Source organism: Leuciscus leuciscus (genome assembly GCF_965113295.1).
Source record: "Leuciscus leuciscus genome assembly, chromosome: 1".
Taxonomy (NCBI): domain Eukaryota; kingdom Metazoa; phylum Chordata; class Actinopteri; order Cypriniformes; family Leuciscidae; genus Leuciscus; species Leuciscus leuciscus.
The window spans coordinates 15,217,038-15,234,407 of NC_138725.1; the positions used below are offsets into that span (position 1 = coordinate 15,217,038).

At 41.0% G+C, this 17,370-nt stretch overlaps 1 protein-coding gene across 1 annotated transcript in view; it reads right to left on the bottom strand.

Annotated features, from left to right (window-relative positions):
- Positions 1-17,120, bottom strand: part of LOC309501640 (uncharacterized protein) — a 76,950-nt gene extending 59,830 nt beyond the window's left edge. The window contains exon 1 of the mRNA XM_082173795.1: positions 17,036-17,120. Coding sequence (XP_082029921.1) covers positions 17,036-17,096 — 61 coding nt within the window. The 5' untranslated portion in view covers positions 17,097-17,120. The remainder of the gene's footprint in view (positions 1-17,035) is intronic.
- Positions 17,121-17,370: the final 250 nt, after the last annotated feature.

The following is a 17,370-nucleotide window of genomic DNA, read 5'->3' on the forward strand; positions in this document are numbered from 1 at the left end:
ATTGAGGGCCATAGTGTAACCTTTTTTGCTAAGAGGAATGACTACTTTTAGGGATAATTCATCATGCAGATACAGAGTTATTCAACACTCCTTGCTATCACTTGAAATGTTTATCCCTTGGCACGCTTCCTAGGCTTGCCGACTTCTTATTATATTTAGTAAATGAATACATGAGACTATTTCAATTAACATCACAATAACCAGATACAATGATTAAATACAACTGTGTAAAAGAGTCATGATTGTGATTCTAAGATTTTTTGGTAAATATACAACTTGCTAGAATGTTGTTGGGCTTACCTCACATGTTTCTTGTTTATCCTCAGAAATAATGGGACAGCCTACAGTAGATTAGCCAGCAGCCAGGGCAGTTCACAGTATAGTGCACATACTGTATAACAGTGTTCTTCAAATCCGACAACTGTCCTGCAGAGTTTAGCTCCATCCCTAATCAAACTTTGAAAAATAACCCTGTTTAAAGAATCCTGCTGGTCTGTAGTCTAGTGCAGTGGTTCCCAACCCCGTTTTTGGAGCCGCCCACCACTGCACATTTTGTATGTCTCCCTCATTGAACACACCCAATTCAATATTGTGTCCTAATTCGCATACATATACAGTACTACTCCTTAAAAATGTGTACTTTGAGTGTGTAGCAGAAGAGTATGCAAGCTTTGGGACAAACTACTTCGTCATCTTTAACGGACCGCTTCGCCGCTTAGTTACGTTCATCCTGTAACCATTTAAACTGCCCTGTCAATCATCTTGTCACAGTTCCACATTTAATTTCCACATGGGTCTTGCAATTTTAATATAATGATGCATTTAAAAGTTAATGATCAAACGTGTCTTAACAAAAGTTCAAAATGCTGTTGTAGATGAAATATAATGTCGATAACATTTAATAAATACGTTTTCGTATATTAAATAACATTGAATAATCTTTTTTGTTATTGAGAATAATCTTTTTTTGAAGGCACCATTATGGTTATTAATGTTACCCAGTGAGTAGATGACCGGTAGTGAGACCATCTTACAGCAAACACACAGCAAGACTATTTAAATCTGAGAGGTTGAGGGAGCAAGTTCATTGTTACAGTTTACATGACTTAACGGATCAGCTGATATGTCATGTAGATATGCAAGTTTTTTGGCTGGCAGATTATATGACACAGACTTATCAGCTTGTGCCTACTGGTTCTTGGCTGTACTTTGGTCATTTACAATGCTGCCTATGACAATTGGGTGGGAGTAAGCAATGCTATTTAATATATCATTTCAATCCTATTCTAGTCAGTTCAAGTTCTGCCAGAAAGACTCGGGAGAATTAATGCTGTAGCATAGACATTTATTAATGAGCTCAGCAAGCAATCAAATTCTTTGGCGGAGGCCCCGTTCATGACTCGAATTCCAGGGGTATTGAATCAGCGACTGCTGACTGAAGATGAAGGCAGGGGCGCCGCTCACCCCCCGAGGCGATGAAGGGGGCCCTCTGGTGGTGGTGGGGTGGATGGAAAGGAGGGCGTCTTGAAGACTTCAGGTTGGAGAGAAGAGCCCATCTAGTGATATTAGGGATGGTGAAAGTGGACACCTGGGTGGTCGTGATGGGGGAGGATGGAGGAGAAGATCCGTCTTAGTGGTGGTGGGGAGGAAGGTGGTGGCTGGAACAACAGCATCTGCGGACTCAGATATGAGTAAGGGCTGCCCTTTTATACTACAGCAAGGAAATGATAGGGTAGTTGATAAGGCAATTAGTGACGTAAATGATTGAGTCTCCCTGGCAGAACTTGCGCTAGCTTTATTTCTGCCAGAAAGACTCGGGAGAATTAATGCTGTAGCATAGACATTTATTAATGAGCTCAGCAAGCAATCAAATTCTTTGGCGGAGGCCCCGTTCATGACTCGAATTCCAGGGGTATTGAATCAGCGACTGCTGACTGAAGATGAAGGCAGGGGCGCCGCTCACCCCCAAAATTAGGTGGATGGAGGATCCGTCGGAACGGGGCCCCCCAAAAACGGTTTGATGAGGTAACTTACCAGTCCTGAATCCTGAAATTCCTAGTGAGAGAGAAGAGAAGAGAAAAAAAAAATAGAATTTAAGACCGAACTCTTTGGCCAGAGACGTGAATGGACCATCAGCTAACGCGGATTTGGACGTAAGGTTTATGCTACTGTCGCTTATAGTAATATAGGCCGCAGAACATCTTGTAATACTGCCGCATGGCCGCAGGCCAACTTTTGATCCGGACACATGAGCCACAGGCCATCTTTGGTACGGACGCATGGCCACAGGCCATCTTTTGATACGGACACATGGGCCACAGGCCATCTTTTGATACGGACACATGGGCCACAGGCCATCTTTTGATACGGACACATGGGCCACAGGCCATCTTTTGATACGGACACATGGGCCACAGCCATCTTTTAATACGGACATATGGCCACAGGCCATCTTTTGATACGGACACATGGGCCACGGCCATCTTCTAATACGGACACATGGGCCACAGGCCATCTTTTTGATACGGACACATGGGCCACAGGCCATCTTTTTGATACGGACACATGGGCCACAGGCCATCTTTTTGATACGGACACATGGGCCATGGCCATCTTTTGATGCAGACATATAGGCCACAGCCATCTTTGGCGGAACGGAAGCCTATGATAATCTTTGATAGCGCTTTAGCGGAACGGGCGGTTTGGGCTGAATCTACTTGAATTTACAGCATGCAACGCCTGAAATTGGCAGACATTTAGCCATCTGGCTATAAGGAGATTATGCTATTTAGACGTATCGAGCCATGAGGCAACAACACCACCACCAGAAGTTAGATAAGGTTTTTTACCTTAACAGTTTACTGGAGAGCTTGCTGAGCTTCGAGGATGAATTTAAGATCTGGTCTTATGTAGGACTCGAATGCTGAAGAGGACCATCTGCCCAGGATTTTGATGGCTGCTGGAGAGAAACCTCGCTCGGCCGCTGCGGTAGCGGCTCCTATCCTGAAGGAATGCCCAGTGAACTGAGAGGGAGATAGGCTGCAGCTTTTAAGAGCGGAAGTAAGATGAGACCTGAACCAGGTTTGAGAGATAGGTGCTCCGTTTGGAAGGATGAAAAGGGGAGAAATAGCGGGGAGTCTAGGGCGAATTTTAAGAAAATTGAGCATAGAGGAGAATGGGCAAAAATCACTACTAATTTTTGAAATAGTCAAGGTAGTACCGGATCCTTTGGAGTCGTTCTTAGAATGTTTGAGAAAAAGAGTGAAGAATTTTGGAAAAAATGTTATGTCTGAAAAGGAAAGACCACGGGCTGGATCAAATTGGCATGTTGGAGAGGTGAATTCTCCTGGGCGCATGAAACCGTAGAAAGCGGTTAAAAATACTGCTTCTAGCAAGGTGTTAACATACGTGGAAAAAAGGCCATTGCGAACAGAAATGATTAGCCTATGAATTAAGGGTAGAGTCAGAGGCAGCCTTTTGTCGGGGACCGCTACGGAGGATTTAGCTATACCTTTGATCATTAAGCGAATAGGAGAAGCGGTGAATAGGCTAGGAAAATCAGGGTTGTGATATTTGGCATAAAACTGAATGCCTGCGAGCAGTCTACGAATTGAAGAAATTTTTTGATGACGTTTGTCATGATTAAAAACGAGAAACGAGCAAACGGTCGAAATTAAAATAGGAAATAACGGAATTTGTAAAGAAAAACAAAACATTGCAAATGAATACCAGGCAGAAGTATAAGCTTTAAGGGTGGATGAAGCAATGCCTTTAGACATGTAATATCTGGCTGAACGAAGTAAATCTCCTAGTATAATGTTGTGGCTGACAGGGGGGGGCAGGGCGTTGAATCCTTGTCGGCTGTAGGGCAGAGCCGTCTGAATGTCTGAAAGCGAAAGCGAGAGAGTGCGTCAGCAATGACGTTGTAGTGCCCCGGAATGTGAGCAGCTTTAATGATGAAGTTGTGGGTGACGGATTGCCAGATTAGCCGACGCAGAAAAGGCATAATCATTGGGCATGATGATCTGCCTTTGTTAATAATAGCTACGACGGCTTCGTTGTCGCAAAACATGAGAATGCGTTTCCTCGACCAATCTGGACCCCAGATTACACTAGCGACGACTAGGGGATAGAGTTCATATAGCGCTGAAGAGAGCGGTTTAGATGTTGATTTAGGAAATTCGCTCGACCATCTCTCTGCGAACCAGTGCCCTTGGAAATAACCCCCGAAGCCAACGGACGGGGCTGCGTCAGTGAATAATTGTAAATCGGCGGAAGATTCGAAAGCCTCATTATAAAAGAAAGAAATACCGTTCCAATCGTTTAGTAAGCGAGACCAAAACGAAATGTCAGACCAACAACCTACGTCTAACTGGACCGGATTACATAAATCGGGCACGGAATGAGCCAACGTAAGGAGACGAGATATGAAAGCTCTACCTTGCGGGATGATACTCATAGCGAAATTTAGGTGGCCCAGCAGAGACAATAAATCACGCTTAGAAACGACATGAATTGAGGAAAAATTATCCAGAAAAGACCGGATTCTAATGAGCTTTTCGAGCGGAAGAGAGGCCTGCATTTTGACTGTGTCGAGGGAGATACCTAAGAATTCGAGATTAGTGGAGGGGCCGAGAGTTTTCTCATGGGAGAGGGGAACGCCAACGTCGCTAAAGACCTGTTTTAATGTGTCGAGGACGGGGGAATGGGGTGAAGGAAAATCGATTAATAAGAAATCATCGAGTAAGTGCAAAACGAATGGAAGCTTGCAGATGTTCAGCAGGATCCAGCACAGAGCTTCCGAGAGATTGTTGAAAATATGGGGGCTGCTTCTACACCCGAAGGTGAGCCTCACTGCAAAGTAGTATTGTGAATCCCATTTAACGCCAAAAAGTGGCCAGTCGGTAGGGTGTATTGGCATGGTTTTGAACGCATCAGTTATGTCCGCTTTAGCCAGCCAAGCTCCTTGACCTGCAAGTTTGATTAAATGAATAGCGTTGTCTACCGAAGCATAATGAAGGGAAAAAGGTTCGAGCGGAATGCATTCGTTAACGCTTGCTATTTTACTTGAATGGGGAGAGGACATGTCGAATATGAGGCGTTTTTTACCGGAGTATTTACGAGTAGCAACTCCGATCGAGTTAATCCTGAAAGGAGAAAAAGGGGGGGAAGCGAAAGGTCCGATAACATAGCCTTTATTAACTTCTTTCTCGAGCAGTAAAGAGACAACATCGGGTTCGATCATGGCTGATTGTAGGTTTTTTGCTGAGAAAGATGAAGTAAGGTGCGAAAGTATCCCCACCCGAAACCCTTGGGACAAGCCGGTGATAAGATAGTCAACAAATGATGGATCAGGGTGAGAAGAGAGGTAGCTGGATAGGTTTGAAATGTTGATGGGAGTAGATGGATGATTGCTTAGAATTTCCTCTGAAAAGGGGGTTTCCTTTTGGTTTGAAATTTGCACCGGCGTGGGCAGACTGATTTTGGGTGTGGATCCTTGCACAAGCTACAAATATGAGCAAAACGGCAGTTATTAAGAGTACATACGGCTTCATTAAACAAATTGCAAATAGGACTTTCAATAAGTTCTGCGTCGGGGCGACCTCTGCTGTAGGAGCTCCGTCTTACATTTTCAGGACCGCGGATAGCGCCCGAGCTGTTGCTAGAGAAAGCTTTCGGGCAGAAAGCAGCTGAATGACCGTGAGCGCTGCAGATAGAACACGACAGGCTTCTTTGTCCACCGAAATGACGAACTAACAGTTCGGTATCAGTAACAGCCCAGTCCAGTCTTGAATTATAGAGAGTGATGTAAGACGCTGCTTTAGCGGAGAAGGATTTGTGATACTCGTAAAATAAGGTTCCCCCGTACCTTTGATTAAAGTCTGCCATCATTGAAAGATAGAGGTCTAGTTCTTCCCTCCTTTCTGGAAAAACTTGGCATAGCGTGTCCCTATAAACGCTAAATGCGATAGCGAATTCGCCGAACGAAAGACTGCGAAGCAAGCGTGGGTCTGAAGTTTTGAGTAGGACCGCCACGTCACCACAATCCACCATTTTCCTATCGGCGGCCGGTGAAGGGAGGAGTAAGGAAGCCAGGTTGATGTCCTTACCTTGGATGATGTTAGATCTGAGATGTGGTGATACTGTAGCCGCGGCGGGTGGAACAAACCGCCTACCGAATGCTTGAGCTGGTGTTGCCGTGGTGAGGTTAAAGATCGGAGAAGCCGGTGGAGCGGGGACATTTTGAAATGGTGACTGAGACGTCAGCGTGGAGACTGGCAATGAGGTTGAAGTAGAAGGTAAGTTCACTGGAAAATTACTAGTGGAGGAATGTTGAGCTGAAAAGTGATCTGAGCTGGAGTTGGGGTTGACGAAAGAGTTTTCGATATTCGTCATTTTTTCCTGTAATCCTTTAACGGTCTGGGTTAGATTTTGGACTGCAGAAAAGAGCAGCTGATTAGTGTCCGAAGGATCGGCGAGTTGTGAAGGAGGTGTTGTCGGTGCCGGTGTTCTTTTGGCAGGACGAGGTGAAGATTTTGCTGCTCTTTTTCTGCCCGCTTTCTTTGGTTGTGCGGGAGCTGGGGCGATGTTGGAGTGTGGAGGAGTGGAAGTTGTTGGGTTACCCAGCGTGTTCTGGGCCAACAGTATAAGATCCTCCCTTTGTATATCATCGCTTACGGGAATGCCCGCGTCTCCGAGAGCGTTAAAGATGTATTCAGAAGGCCGGCTGGTCCAAGCAGAAGATCGGCTTTGGATACGGCTACTGCGGCGTGTAACTGAAGGGGATGGCTGAACGGCATCATCCGAATCAGAGTAATCGCAAATGGATTGCGTGTCTAGAGACATAGTTAGGTCTGCTGCTGGTGCTAACAACTGGTTTGGCTGTGGCTGGAACAACAGCATCTGCGGACTCAGATATGAGTAAGGGCTGCCCTTTTATACTACAGCAAGGAAATGATAGGGTAGTTGATAAGGCAATTAGTGACGTAAATGATTGAGTCTCCCTGGCAGAACTTGCGCTAGCTTTATTTCAAGTTCTGTTTATTTATAGAGCACATTTACTACCGGCTGTCGACCGACCAAAGTGCTGTACAATAATTACAATCAAATACACAATAAAACAATCAATGCTCACTTGTAATCAATCAAAAAAATTAAATAATAATAATAATAAATAAATTACATATTAAAAGCTGAATCAAACAGATGAGTTTTCAGAGCAGATTTAAACTCAGATAAAGTGGAAGCCATTTTAATTTGGATTGGGAGTTTATTCCACAACGTGAACGCCAGCCACTTCAAACGCTCTATTACCCCTGTTTTTCAAGCGGGTTCTGGGAATCTGAAGGAGGGATTTTTTTTCCGATCTAAGCCCTCGCTTAGGGGTGTATAGGTGAAGTAGGTCCGACAGGTATAATGGTGCAAGATTATTTAGCGATTTGTAGACCAGTAATATAATTTTGTATTCAATTCTATGCTGAACAGGTAACCAATGTAGGGATCTTAAAAGGGGTGTAGCATGATCAAACTTTTTACATCCCTTCAGGAATCTCGCTGCTGCGTTTTGAACAACTTGTAGGCGTGAAATTTGAGTCTTAGCAACACCATAATATAGAGAGTTGCAGTAGTCCAGCCTCGATGTAATGAAGGCATGGACAGCAACCTCTAAAGAGGCGTTAGAGAGAAAAGATTTAATTTTAGAGAGAGAGCGTAGATAGAAAAAGCTAGAGCCCACTACAGAGGCAATTTGCCTGTCAAATTTCAGACTGTTATCGATCACCACACCCAGATTTCGCACTTGGGATGAGGTACTCAGATTTAAGAACTCCAAATTTTGTGAGTTTTGTCTACTAATTTCAGAGGGGCTAAAGACAATAACTTCCGTTTTATCTGAATTTAAAAAAAGGAAATTTTTTGAGAGCCATGATTTTACGTCGTCCAGACACGCGGATAAACAACTAAGAGCATGCTTTTTTCCGGAGGTCAGAGGCAGATAGATTTGCATATCATCCGCGTAGCAATGGAAAGAAACGTTGTGTTTCCTAAAGATAGATCCCAAGGGAAGTAGATAAAGAGAGAAGAGAGTAGATGCAAGAACAGACCCCTGCGGTACACCACAGGTTAGCTTGCGTGATGATGAATTAAAATGTCCTATTTTAACCGAAAAAGTTCTATTTGTTAAAAAAGATTTGAACCAGTTTAAGACCGTTCCTCCAAGACCCACATAGGACTCCAAGCGAGAGATGAGGATTTCATAATCAACGGTATCAAAGGCTGAGGACAGGTCTAGCATAACTAAAATGACAGAATCTCCCGAGTCAGTAGCCATTAAAATATCATTTAGGACTTTTACAAGGGCCGTTTCCGTACTATGCAGTGTTTTAAAACCTGATTGGAAGGTCTCATAGATGTAATTGTTAGTTAAAAACGATTGGAGTTGCAGAGAGACAATTTTTTCCATCACCTTAGAGATAAAAGGTAGAACAGAAACAGGCCGAAAATTTGCAAAAATAGAAGGATCCAGTGTAGGTTTCTTTAGTATGGGGGTGACTGTGGCCATTTTTAAGCTCTCAGGGCTTAACCCCTGATTTCAGACATCTATTAAGTAGAGATACAAGCCCTGATCCTACAGTATCAATTGATTGCTTTAAGTAGCGGGGGTGTATAATGTCATGGGGACTAGGAGAAGTTTTTAACTTTGTAATTACTTCTTTTAGAGATTGCAGGGAGATGGAATTAAAAGTAGTCCAAGAGGCCGAAGGACTCTTTAGCAGGGTCATTTCACCCTTGGTCACTTGTATTTGAGCTCTAAGATTAGTAATTTTGGTCCCAAAATAATTTAAAAAATCTTCACATAATGCATTGGTCGGATTGTTGACAATCTGTCCAGAGGGATTTAATACTGAATCTATAACCGAAAAGAGAACTCTAGGAGTTTGATGATGTTTTTCAATCAAGTTAGAAAAATAGAGATACTTGGCTTTCTTAACAGCGTTCTGGTATATCAACAAACAGTTTTTAAGTATATTAAAAGATATTTGCAGTTTGTCTTTTTTCCATTTCCTTTCTGCTTTCCTACATGATTGTCTCAAGGAGCGAATGTAGGTTTAACGAGTTTAAAGTGAATGGCTGATAATCAGGGGCGTCGCTAGACACCTTTTACTGGGGCACGTGCCCCAGTATAAATCTGCTGTGCCCCAGTAAATCTGAAGTTTGAGTTTAACAATTTATTTTATTTGTCAGTGTATTTAATATAAATTATATTATAGGGTAATAGAAATTCTCTGTTTGCAACGCAGTAATAAAACAATCAACGCTTGTAAAAGCAACGCAGTTTAACCGAAAACAGAAACTGAACCGCGCGACAGAAATCCATGTCCGCGCGCGTCTGTTTCCTAGCAACTGCAGTGCAGCGCGCACATATTTGAACACACTGAAGTCCGGTCAGGTGTTGGCACGCTATTAAGGTAGGCTATGAAAACATGACGAAACAAAAGTCTCCAGCTTTAGAAATAGAGTTGAGTTTCTCACTTGCCATTTTTGCATATTCAGTGTGTGTGTGTGTGTGTGTGTGTGTGTGTGTGTGTGTGTGTGTGTGTGTGTGTGTGTGTGTGTGTGTGTGTGTGTATATGTGTGTGTGTAGATCCGTATATAGGGTGACCATACGTCCTGTTTAACCAGGACATATCTGGCCAGGATTTCGAGATCGCCCCAAAATGCCCGGGATTCGGCTTTTGCTTTCTACAGTCACCATTCATTATGTTTACATTATTACATTATTTGACACTGACACGTACGTGCCAGCTTTGCAGGTCATGCATTCTGCTTCACACGGATCCCGATCGAGACGAAAACACAGGAATTTTCTTAGCAATGCTAGAACGCACATCAACCGATCACTTGTTTAGCGTTCATGTAAACACTACATTTAGATTCACCAATCGGAATTAATTCAGTCCTACTGAATCAAAAGGTGTGCATGTAAACAAAAAGAATGGCGACGAGAAAGCAAAAGCCGTATCCCGGATATTTTGGACGATCTCAAAATCCCGACCGGACATGTCCTGGAATATGGTCACCCTACGTGTATATATATATATATACATACATATATGAGCTACAATATATTGTTTCACTGCAGCTTCACAATAGTAACAAATTAAAAAATCGCCTGAGAAGCAGCTTGGCCAACAATAGTGTTAATATTCAGTTAATAGTCACTTCAGTGTAGATTCAGTTTAGTTCAATAACTGTAACATTAATTAAACATCCTGTATAATATATACAGTGTATTTGTGCACATGTACGTGTGACAAACTCCTATACACTCCACTACACACTGAACAAGCAAAAGACACAAGATAGTAGTGTTTTACGTAATTCATATCTGTGTGTAGTTTGGTGTGTATGTGGGCTAATCATTTTATGTTTGTGTGTTACTACGCAAAAACAAACTTTTTGGAAGAGTTAAAATAGTTTTGAATGTTGACAATACACATTAACATTTTGTAGTGTGGACCATTAATTGCAACATTTATCCTCATTCTCATGTTTAAGAATCTGTTATCTGCTTGATAAATCATTTATGCTATGCTGCCCACTAACATGCTTTTAAAGCTATTGTTATCCAATTTTTTGGCTTTCAAACACCTTAAAATACACATTTGTAGGTCTGAGAAATCCAAAATTTTCGCGGGGGAGCATGCCCCCGAACCCCCCTAACTTGGCCAACTACCCAGCCTGGTGTTTCAGAAACAAACGCCCCTGCCTGCAGCACTGTACAGCACAGAAAATACACACAATGTTGTGTTCTGTACTACTGTCTTTGATTTGTGATAACAATGAATCATTCTTTCGGATATTAAAATGTATATTTAATTGACCTATCGGTAAGCCACGGCCTCCTTAGTTACTTTTGCTATCTCAGACAAACAATGGGGGACCTGTGCCCCAGTAGAGCTTTATGTCTAGCAACGCCCCTGCTGATAATTCTGTTTTTCTTGTTTTCTTTGCAGCACGCACAACTGATGATGAAGAAAGTTGATTTCTCATAAGAAAGTTATGAAGGCCTACGAAAGTCAGGGGAGCATGAGTGTCACGTTTTGGGTTTGTTCTTGTCATGTTTCTGTGTCATGTCTTGTTTCCATGTCTGTCACGTGATTCCCTGTTTGTCATGTGATCCTGCCATGTCTTGTCATTGGTTAATTGTCTGATCATTGTTCACAGGTGTCCCTTGTTTTGTCATTAGTCTGTGTATTTAAGCCCTCATGTTTGCCATGTGTCTTTGTCAAGTATTTGTTTCCTGTAGTCTGCTGTTATGCAAGTTCATGCTTTGGTGTTTGTTTTCATGCCACGTCATGTTTTGTTTTAGTTAATAAACTGCACTTGGGTTCTCATCTATCACTTGCTTCCAGTGGATCCTTATTACAATGAGTAAGGCCTTCAAAATTGTAGGTGTGGATCGTAACACACTGGCTCTGTCTGCTCCCCTGGCTGAAATTGCAATCGCTTGTCCAAAATTCTTAAAGAGTTTTGGACTGTTACTTCACTGCAGTTCATTAGTTTGAAGCAATGCTTTGAGTTACTCTTCTGTGAGAGTCAAAGAAGCTTTTGTTCCCTCAGTTTGTTCTGGTTCAGTGATACTGATAGACCTTAGTGTTACTGACATTATGAGGGTCTTCTAACACTGTTTTCTCACCTGAATACTTGACAGTGTATCTGACTGAGGTCTCGACTTGATTTCTGCGAGTAAGCTGACATCTCCACTCTCTGTTGTTATCTTCATTCAGGAGTGTTGTAGTCAGAGTGATGATACAGTGATATTGATCTGGTGATAATATCTGATATCTGGAGTCTGTCTTCAGATCAACACCAGCCTGATTCACCCACAACAGCTCAAATCCCTCAGAACGAGCCCAATAACTACAGGAAAATACAGTATCTGAAAACAACCGACAGGAGAGAGTCACAGAGCGGCCTGGCCTGATCTCAGTCTGTGAGGATGAAGATGATGATGGAGACACTGAAACTGAACACAAGACACAAATCACAGACTCTTCAATCATCATCTGAGTTTAAAGGAAGAATTTTACAATAAATTGACCACATAATCATAAACTTACCGTGAAGAACATGCAGAAAAACACGTGCTTCATTTACTTGTTGTTGGTGTTCTGTCCATTGTCGGCAGATGTATAATCCATGATCTTCTTCTGTGCCGTTCTTGATGTTCAGAGAGCAGTCAGACTCCAGACTCAGTCTCTCATGTCTGTCTGTGTCTTTATTCTTTATCCCTCCAGTAATCAGTTTAATTGCTGCTCTTGCTGTATGACCGATGCTGTTAGAGTAGGTCCATGTAGTTGATTTGCAGTCAGAAAGAGCATTATTACAGGACAGACGAGCATTTTCACCAGAACTGATGAACACACTTTCAGCCAATCCACTGGTTCCTGAAACACAGTATATCTCAGTGATCATTATGATATATATTAATAAATTAAACCTTAAAACATACCAGCATTAAAAGCAGAAGACTCCAATAGTCTTATCATCAGATGTTTGAGTGACACTATGTCCAGTATCAGGAATAATACATGTTTTTTTACCTTTATAAAGGGGATATTTCCCCTAATTTTATTAAATGTATGTTCCATCTTTCATTTCATATTCTTAAATTTGATCAATGCATTCAATTACAATAATAAGACACTGGGCTGTTACCAATCAAATAAAATAATTTACATTGAATAATTACACCTGTATTAAATTAGATTATTTTAAATCTACAATTTTGAATATACAAATAAGGAATGTTGAAAAGAATGATACTTTGAAACTAAACCGCCAGTAGGTGGCGGCAGGTGACCGTCTTAATGAATGAGTCATTGATTCAGTAATTCAAACGATTCGTTCAAAATGCTAAATCATTCAGTAATGAAACACGGTGTCCCTGTGAGATGCGCTATGGTTCTGCTGGGATCGTTGTTTGGAACTATTTTCGCTGCTGAAAAAGAACAAAAACAGTAATTGGGTCTAAAATGTAAGTGACTTAATTTTAGCTGTTTGTTTATTGAACTTATGAAATTAGTGTCTCGTTTTCAATCGTGATGGTATTCAGGAAAACAGCACTCTGGTCGTGTGATCATGTCAGCACAACTACGCTATGAATCGCCACTTACATTAAATAAAATAAAACTAGAATCATCTTCGCGTTTTCTGTGATTCCCTAGTTATTTTTATATTTTTATCTATATTTAGGTTTAAATTAGGCCATTTGTCCTGTTGGGCAAGTAAAATTCTCTTTCACTTGTCCCTTTAAAAAATAAATAAAATAAAATAAAAACACACGTGTACCGGACAAGCGTTAATGTGGAGCCCTGATATGTTTTCCTTGATTGGTTTTCGCTGAAGAGAATTACGTTGTTGAAAACGAAAGTAAAAGAGTGTGTTTTACCGTGATGTGCGTTCCGTGTCTTTATTAAACTCAACACATTATAATGATTCATCTCTCATCCACCCTCGATTAATTGGAATGTTATTTTTTATTACTTGGCCCGCCTGACCCGCGGATATAACCGCAAACCCGCAACAGAACCGTCACGGTGGGCATCTGAGCAAGTGTGACTATCTGACAGGGTTCGTACAGATTCTGTAAAATGAAATTCCAGGACTTTCAAGGACTTTTCAAGCACTACTTTTGGGGGACTTCAATCGGAACTTATCAAACAATATCTTTATTATTATTATTATTATTATTTTTATTTTTATTTTTTTACTCAAATTACATGTATATGGTGGTATCTGAAGTTTCACTTCATATAGATCAATCCATTGACCAGCGCTGTTAGGCATGGGAAATCCCCTTAACCATTGAAAGGATATTGAAACAGATTTAAGTTAGTGGTTCAAATGTTTAGACACCAGTGAAATACCATTATTTAATCCAATTTTGATACTACAACAAAAACTACCTGCCTAATTAATGTCAATTTAAAACATTATTAAAGACAAGTAAGCAGTCAGTAACAAAATAAGAACAAATAATCGAATTACAAATAGGACAAATAAATACAATAGAACAAAGAAAGGCAACAAATGAAATAAACAGTGTTTTTAGAGTTTTTTGGGTAGATCTAACAGGTACAGAAATTTGAATAAAGTCATCAAATGTGAAAAAAATTGCATATTCATTACTGTATAAATTATATATAGATGGATATTTTTGTAAAGTTGAAAAGGGTAGCCCATTTAATCAAGAGCAGTGAGTAATTTCTTTGTCCTTTGTTTGATTAACATTAAAAACAGCAGCAGGTTTATTAGACTGCTGTCCCTTTAAGACCGAACACACGGACCCCATTTGAACATGGCTACGGTCACTTGAGATATAGGCCTAACCAACTTTGTTTACTAAGATACTCACCAAGCCGGGTGTTTTTACATAATTTTGTGTGAATTTGTCCGTACAAGCGCAAGACGTGAAAGACAATTTAATTCAGTATTCGCGCGCTGAGATGCTGGTTTGCGGGGCGCGTGCTTTGGATGTTTTAGTTCATAAAACCAAACGTCCAGTAATAACGCAGGGAACCACTCGTTATACATAAATCAGGTAATAGTTCATGTTTTGCTTTACTTAAGTTACATATACGATTTTTTCATCCAAATATCACTTGCTGAGTGAACGATCAGCATGAGCATTCAAGAGAAGTTTTTCTCTCTCTCTCTCTCTCTCTCTCTCTCTCTCTCTCTCTCTCTCTCTCTCGTCAGTTAACATTAATAATAAGCTACATGCCTCGTTTTATTTTCTTTGCCATTGACATCCGACTGAACTACAAACTTTCCACTGATGTCTGTTTAAACGAATGTGCTCGACCACCTCGCGCGTCAGTGCCGCTGCGCGCTCAATCCACTGCACGTTGTTCTCTTATCAGCTCGCGCACTATAGAGACAGAGCGTATTTAGGCCACGCCCACACCGGGGGGGGGAAACAAACCAACCGTCTCCATTGACTTTGCATTGCGAGAGGCTGCCTCCTTGTCATTTCTTGCTTCTAACAAAAGACAGAAAAATGCCTAAAAGCTGCTATGTGACAAGGTGTACAGCAAACAAGCTAAAAAACCCAGAAATAAGTTTTTATTAGCTCTCGACCCCAAAAAAACTAGTGTTTAGGACATAAAAGTGGATACAGGCAGTTGAGACAGAGCGTCACGTGTCTCATTACTCTGAGAACTAACGTACGTCTGCTGGAGGAGACCGTAATCGGCAACACAGGATAGTTTATCTTACAGAAATATAATATATAAAACTGACATTTGGATATTTGACTCACCAGTGACTAAATGTTTAACTTACTGCACACGTAGTGTATTTTAGTGCATACTGAGTGTCAGGATCCCACAATTTACCCATTCGTTCCAGCCTGTATCCACTTTTATGTCCTCAAACGCTCGTTTTTTGGGGTTGACAGCTTATGAAAACTTATTTCTGGGTTTCTTAGCTTGTTTGCTCTACACCTTGTCACATAGCAGCTTTTAGGCATTATTCTGTCTTTTCTTAGAAGCAAGAAATGACAAGGAGGCAGCCTCTCGCAATGCAAAGTCAATGGAGACGGTTGGTTTGTTTTCCCCCTTGGTGGGTGTGGTCTTCAGATTATGACGCGTTGCGCTCTGTCTCTATGTGTTATACACGCTGCTGGTAGTGCGAGTACATGATCTCGGTATCAATGCATCTCTATTTTTAATAATTGCAAGGATCGATGCTGGAATGTTTAATGCACTATCAAATACATCTCCATTTCCAGACCTATACTCTAGAACACATACACATAGATTCCCAAGAGGGAAAGGAAGGAAAGGTAGAAAGAATGTTGAAATGAATGCACACTTATGGTGAACACAATTTAAACACAGCTCCCAGGAGGTAATACAATGTAGTACTAAAAATGTCACATTGTCTCATGAGTTATATATGTCACATGTTTCACATTGTCATATGATTTACTAAGTCACATGGTTTTACTTCTTATGGGAAAAACCCTAGCGTAGGCAGAGGAACTGATGTAACCAAACGTTCCTATATATACTGTATGAGTGCTTCTGTATGAGTCGATGCTTTTTGATTTTGATGTCGATGCAGCCCTGAAGAGAATATAGTATATCTTCAGATTATTTAGACTTTTTGATGATATTGCTCTGCTGAAATTCTTAACTTGACATACTCGGACGAGAACAAGTTAATCATATATTGCTTGAACTGCATATAAGGTATTTAGCCTTTGTGAATCCATTCACAGGACTGCCCTGGAATTGGATAGAGCTGAAAGTATTTTAACCTGTAATCTTTTGTTGATTTGCTACACACCTTTTTTATTGTATAACCAGTATTTTGATCCTTTGTATAAATAAATTTTATTTTATAAAGACAAGTACCGTATATTCATATTTCAGCTCATCACAAGACAGTTCTATAAATATAGCAACAGAGCATTATAATTAGAGTTTATACTATTGTTGTTCTTCAAGAAGCCCTTGGACAAGATACTGCTGGAAGGTAAGCATAACCTTTGATCCATGGGCTTGAACTTGTAGAAATGTATTGTTTCACAGTAAGGTTATTATATTCCTAGATTTGCTGATATATGTTAGACAAGCCAAGGGAGACTAACTTTATAAATCTGACCTGACAGCACAAGGCTATTCTAGATAACTTGGGTTACTATGAGGCTAATCAGGAGATGAGATAATATCAGATCTCACAACATAATTCAAGCACTTTTCAAGTACCTCTTCAAAAATATGACTGTTTTCAAGGGTTTTCCAGGACTTAAATTTCAAAAAGTCAAGTTCAAGCACTTTAAGCACTGATCTGAGTTTTATAGAGAGCCGGAGGCGGCCGCCTCGTAATTCTCTATGCAGGAAAAACCCACACAACTCTGAGATCACAACGTGAATGTGTGCAAGAATAAACTGAGCATGTTCAAATGAACTCTTTCCAGACTAATTCCACTAAATGTCTTTAGAGAAAATACAGATTTCTTTACCTGTGAGAAGTGAAGAGAGAATGATCAGTCCCAGCAGACACAGATCACACTTATCAGCCATTTTCTGTTTCTGACAGTCTTTCTCCTCCTCTGGTTGTGTAACTTACTCTGCTCTGTTCAACCTTGTGTTGAAATCCTGCTAGAGTTGCTGTTTAGAGGGGAGGGATCCGAGCTCGTAGTTCAGCCTGAACCCAGAATACACCCTCCATATGTAAAAGGTTAGGGCTAGAAGTGTGGAGAAGGGGTGGTGGGGGGATTCTGCTAAACTGACAACGAAATGAGGTCAGACTGCAGAATATATATATATATACACCTCTTATCGTTGATTGCTGAGT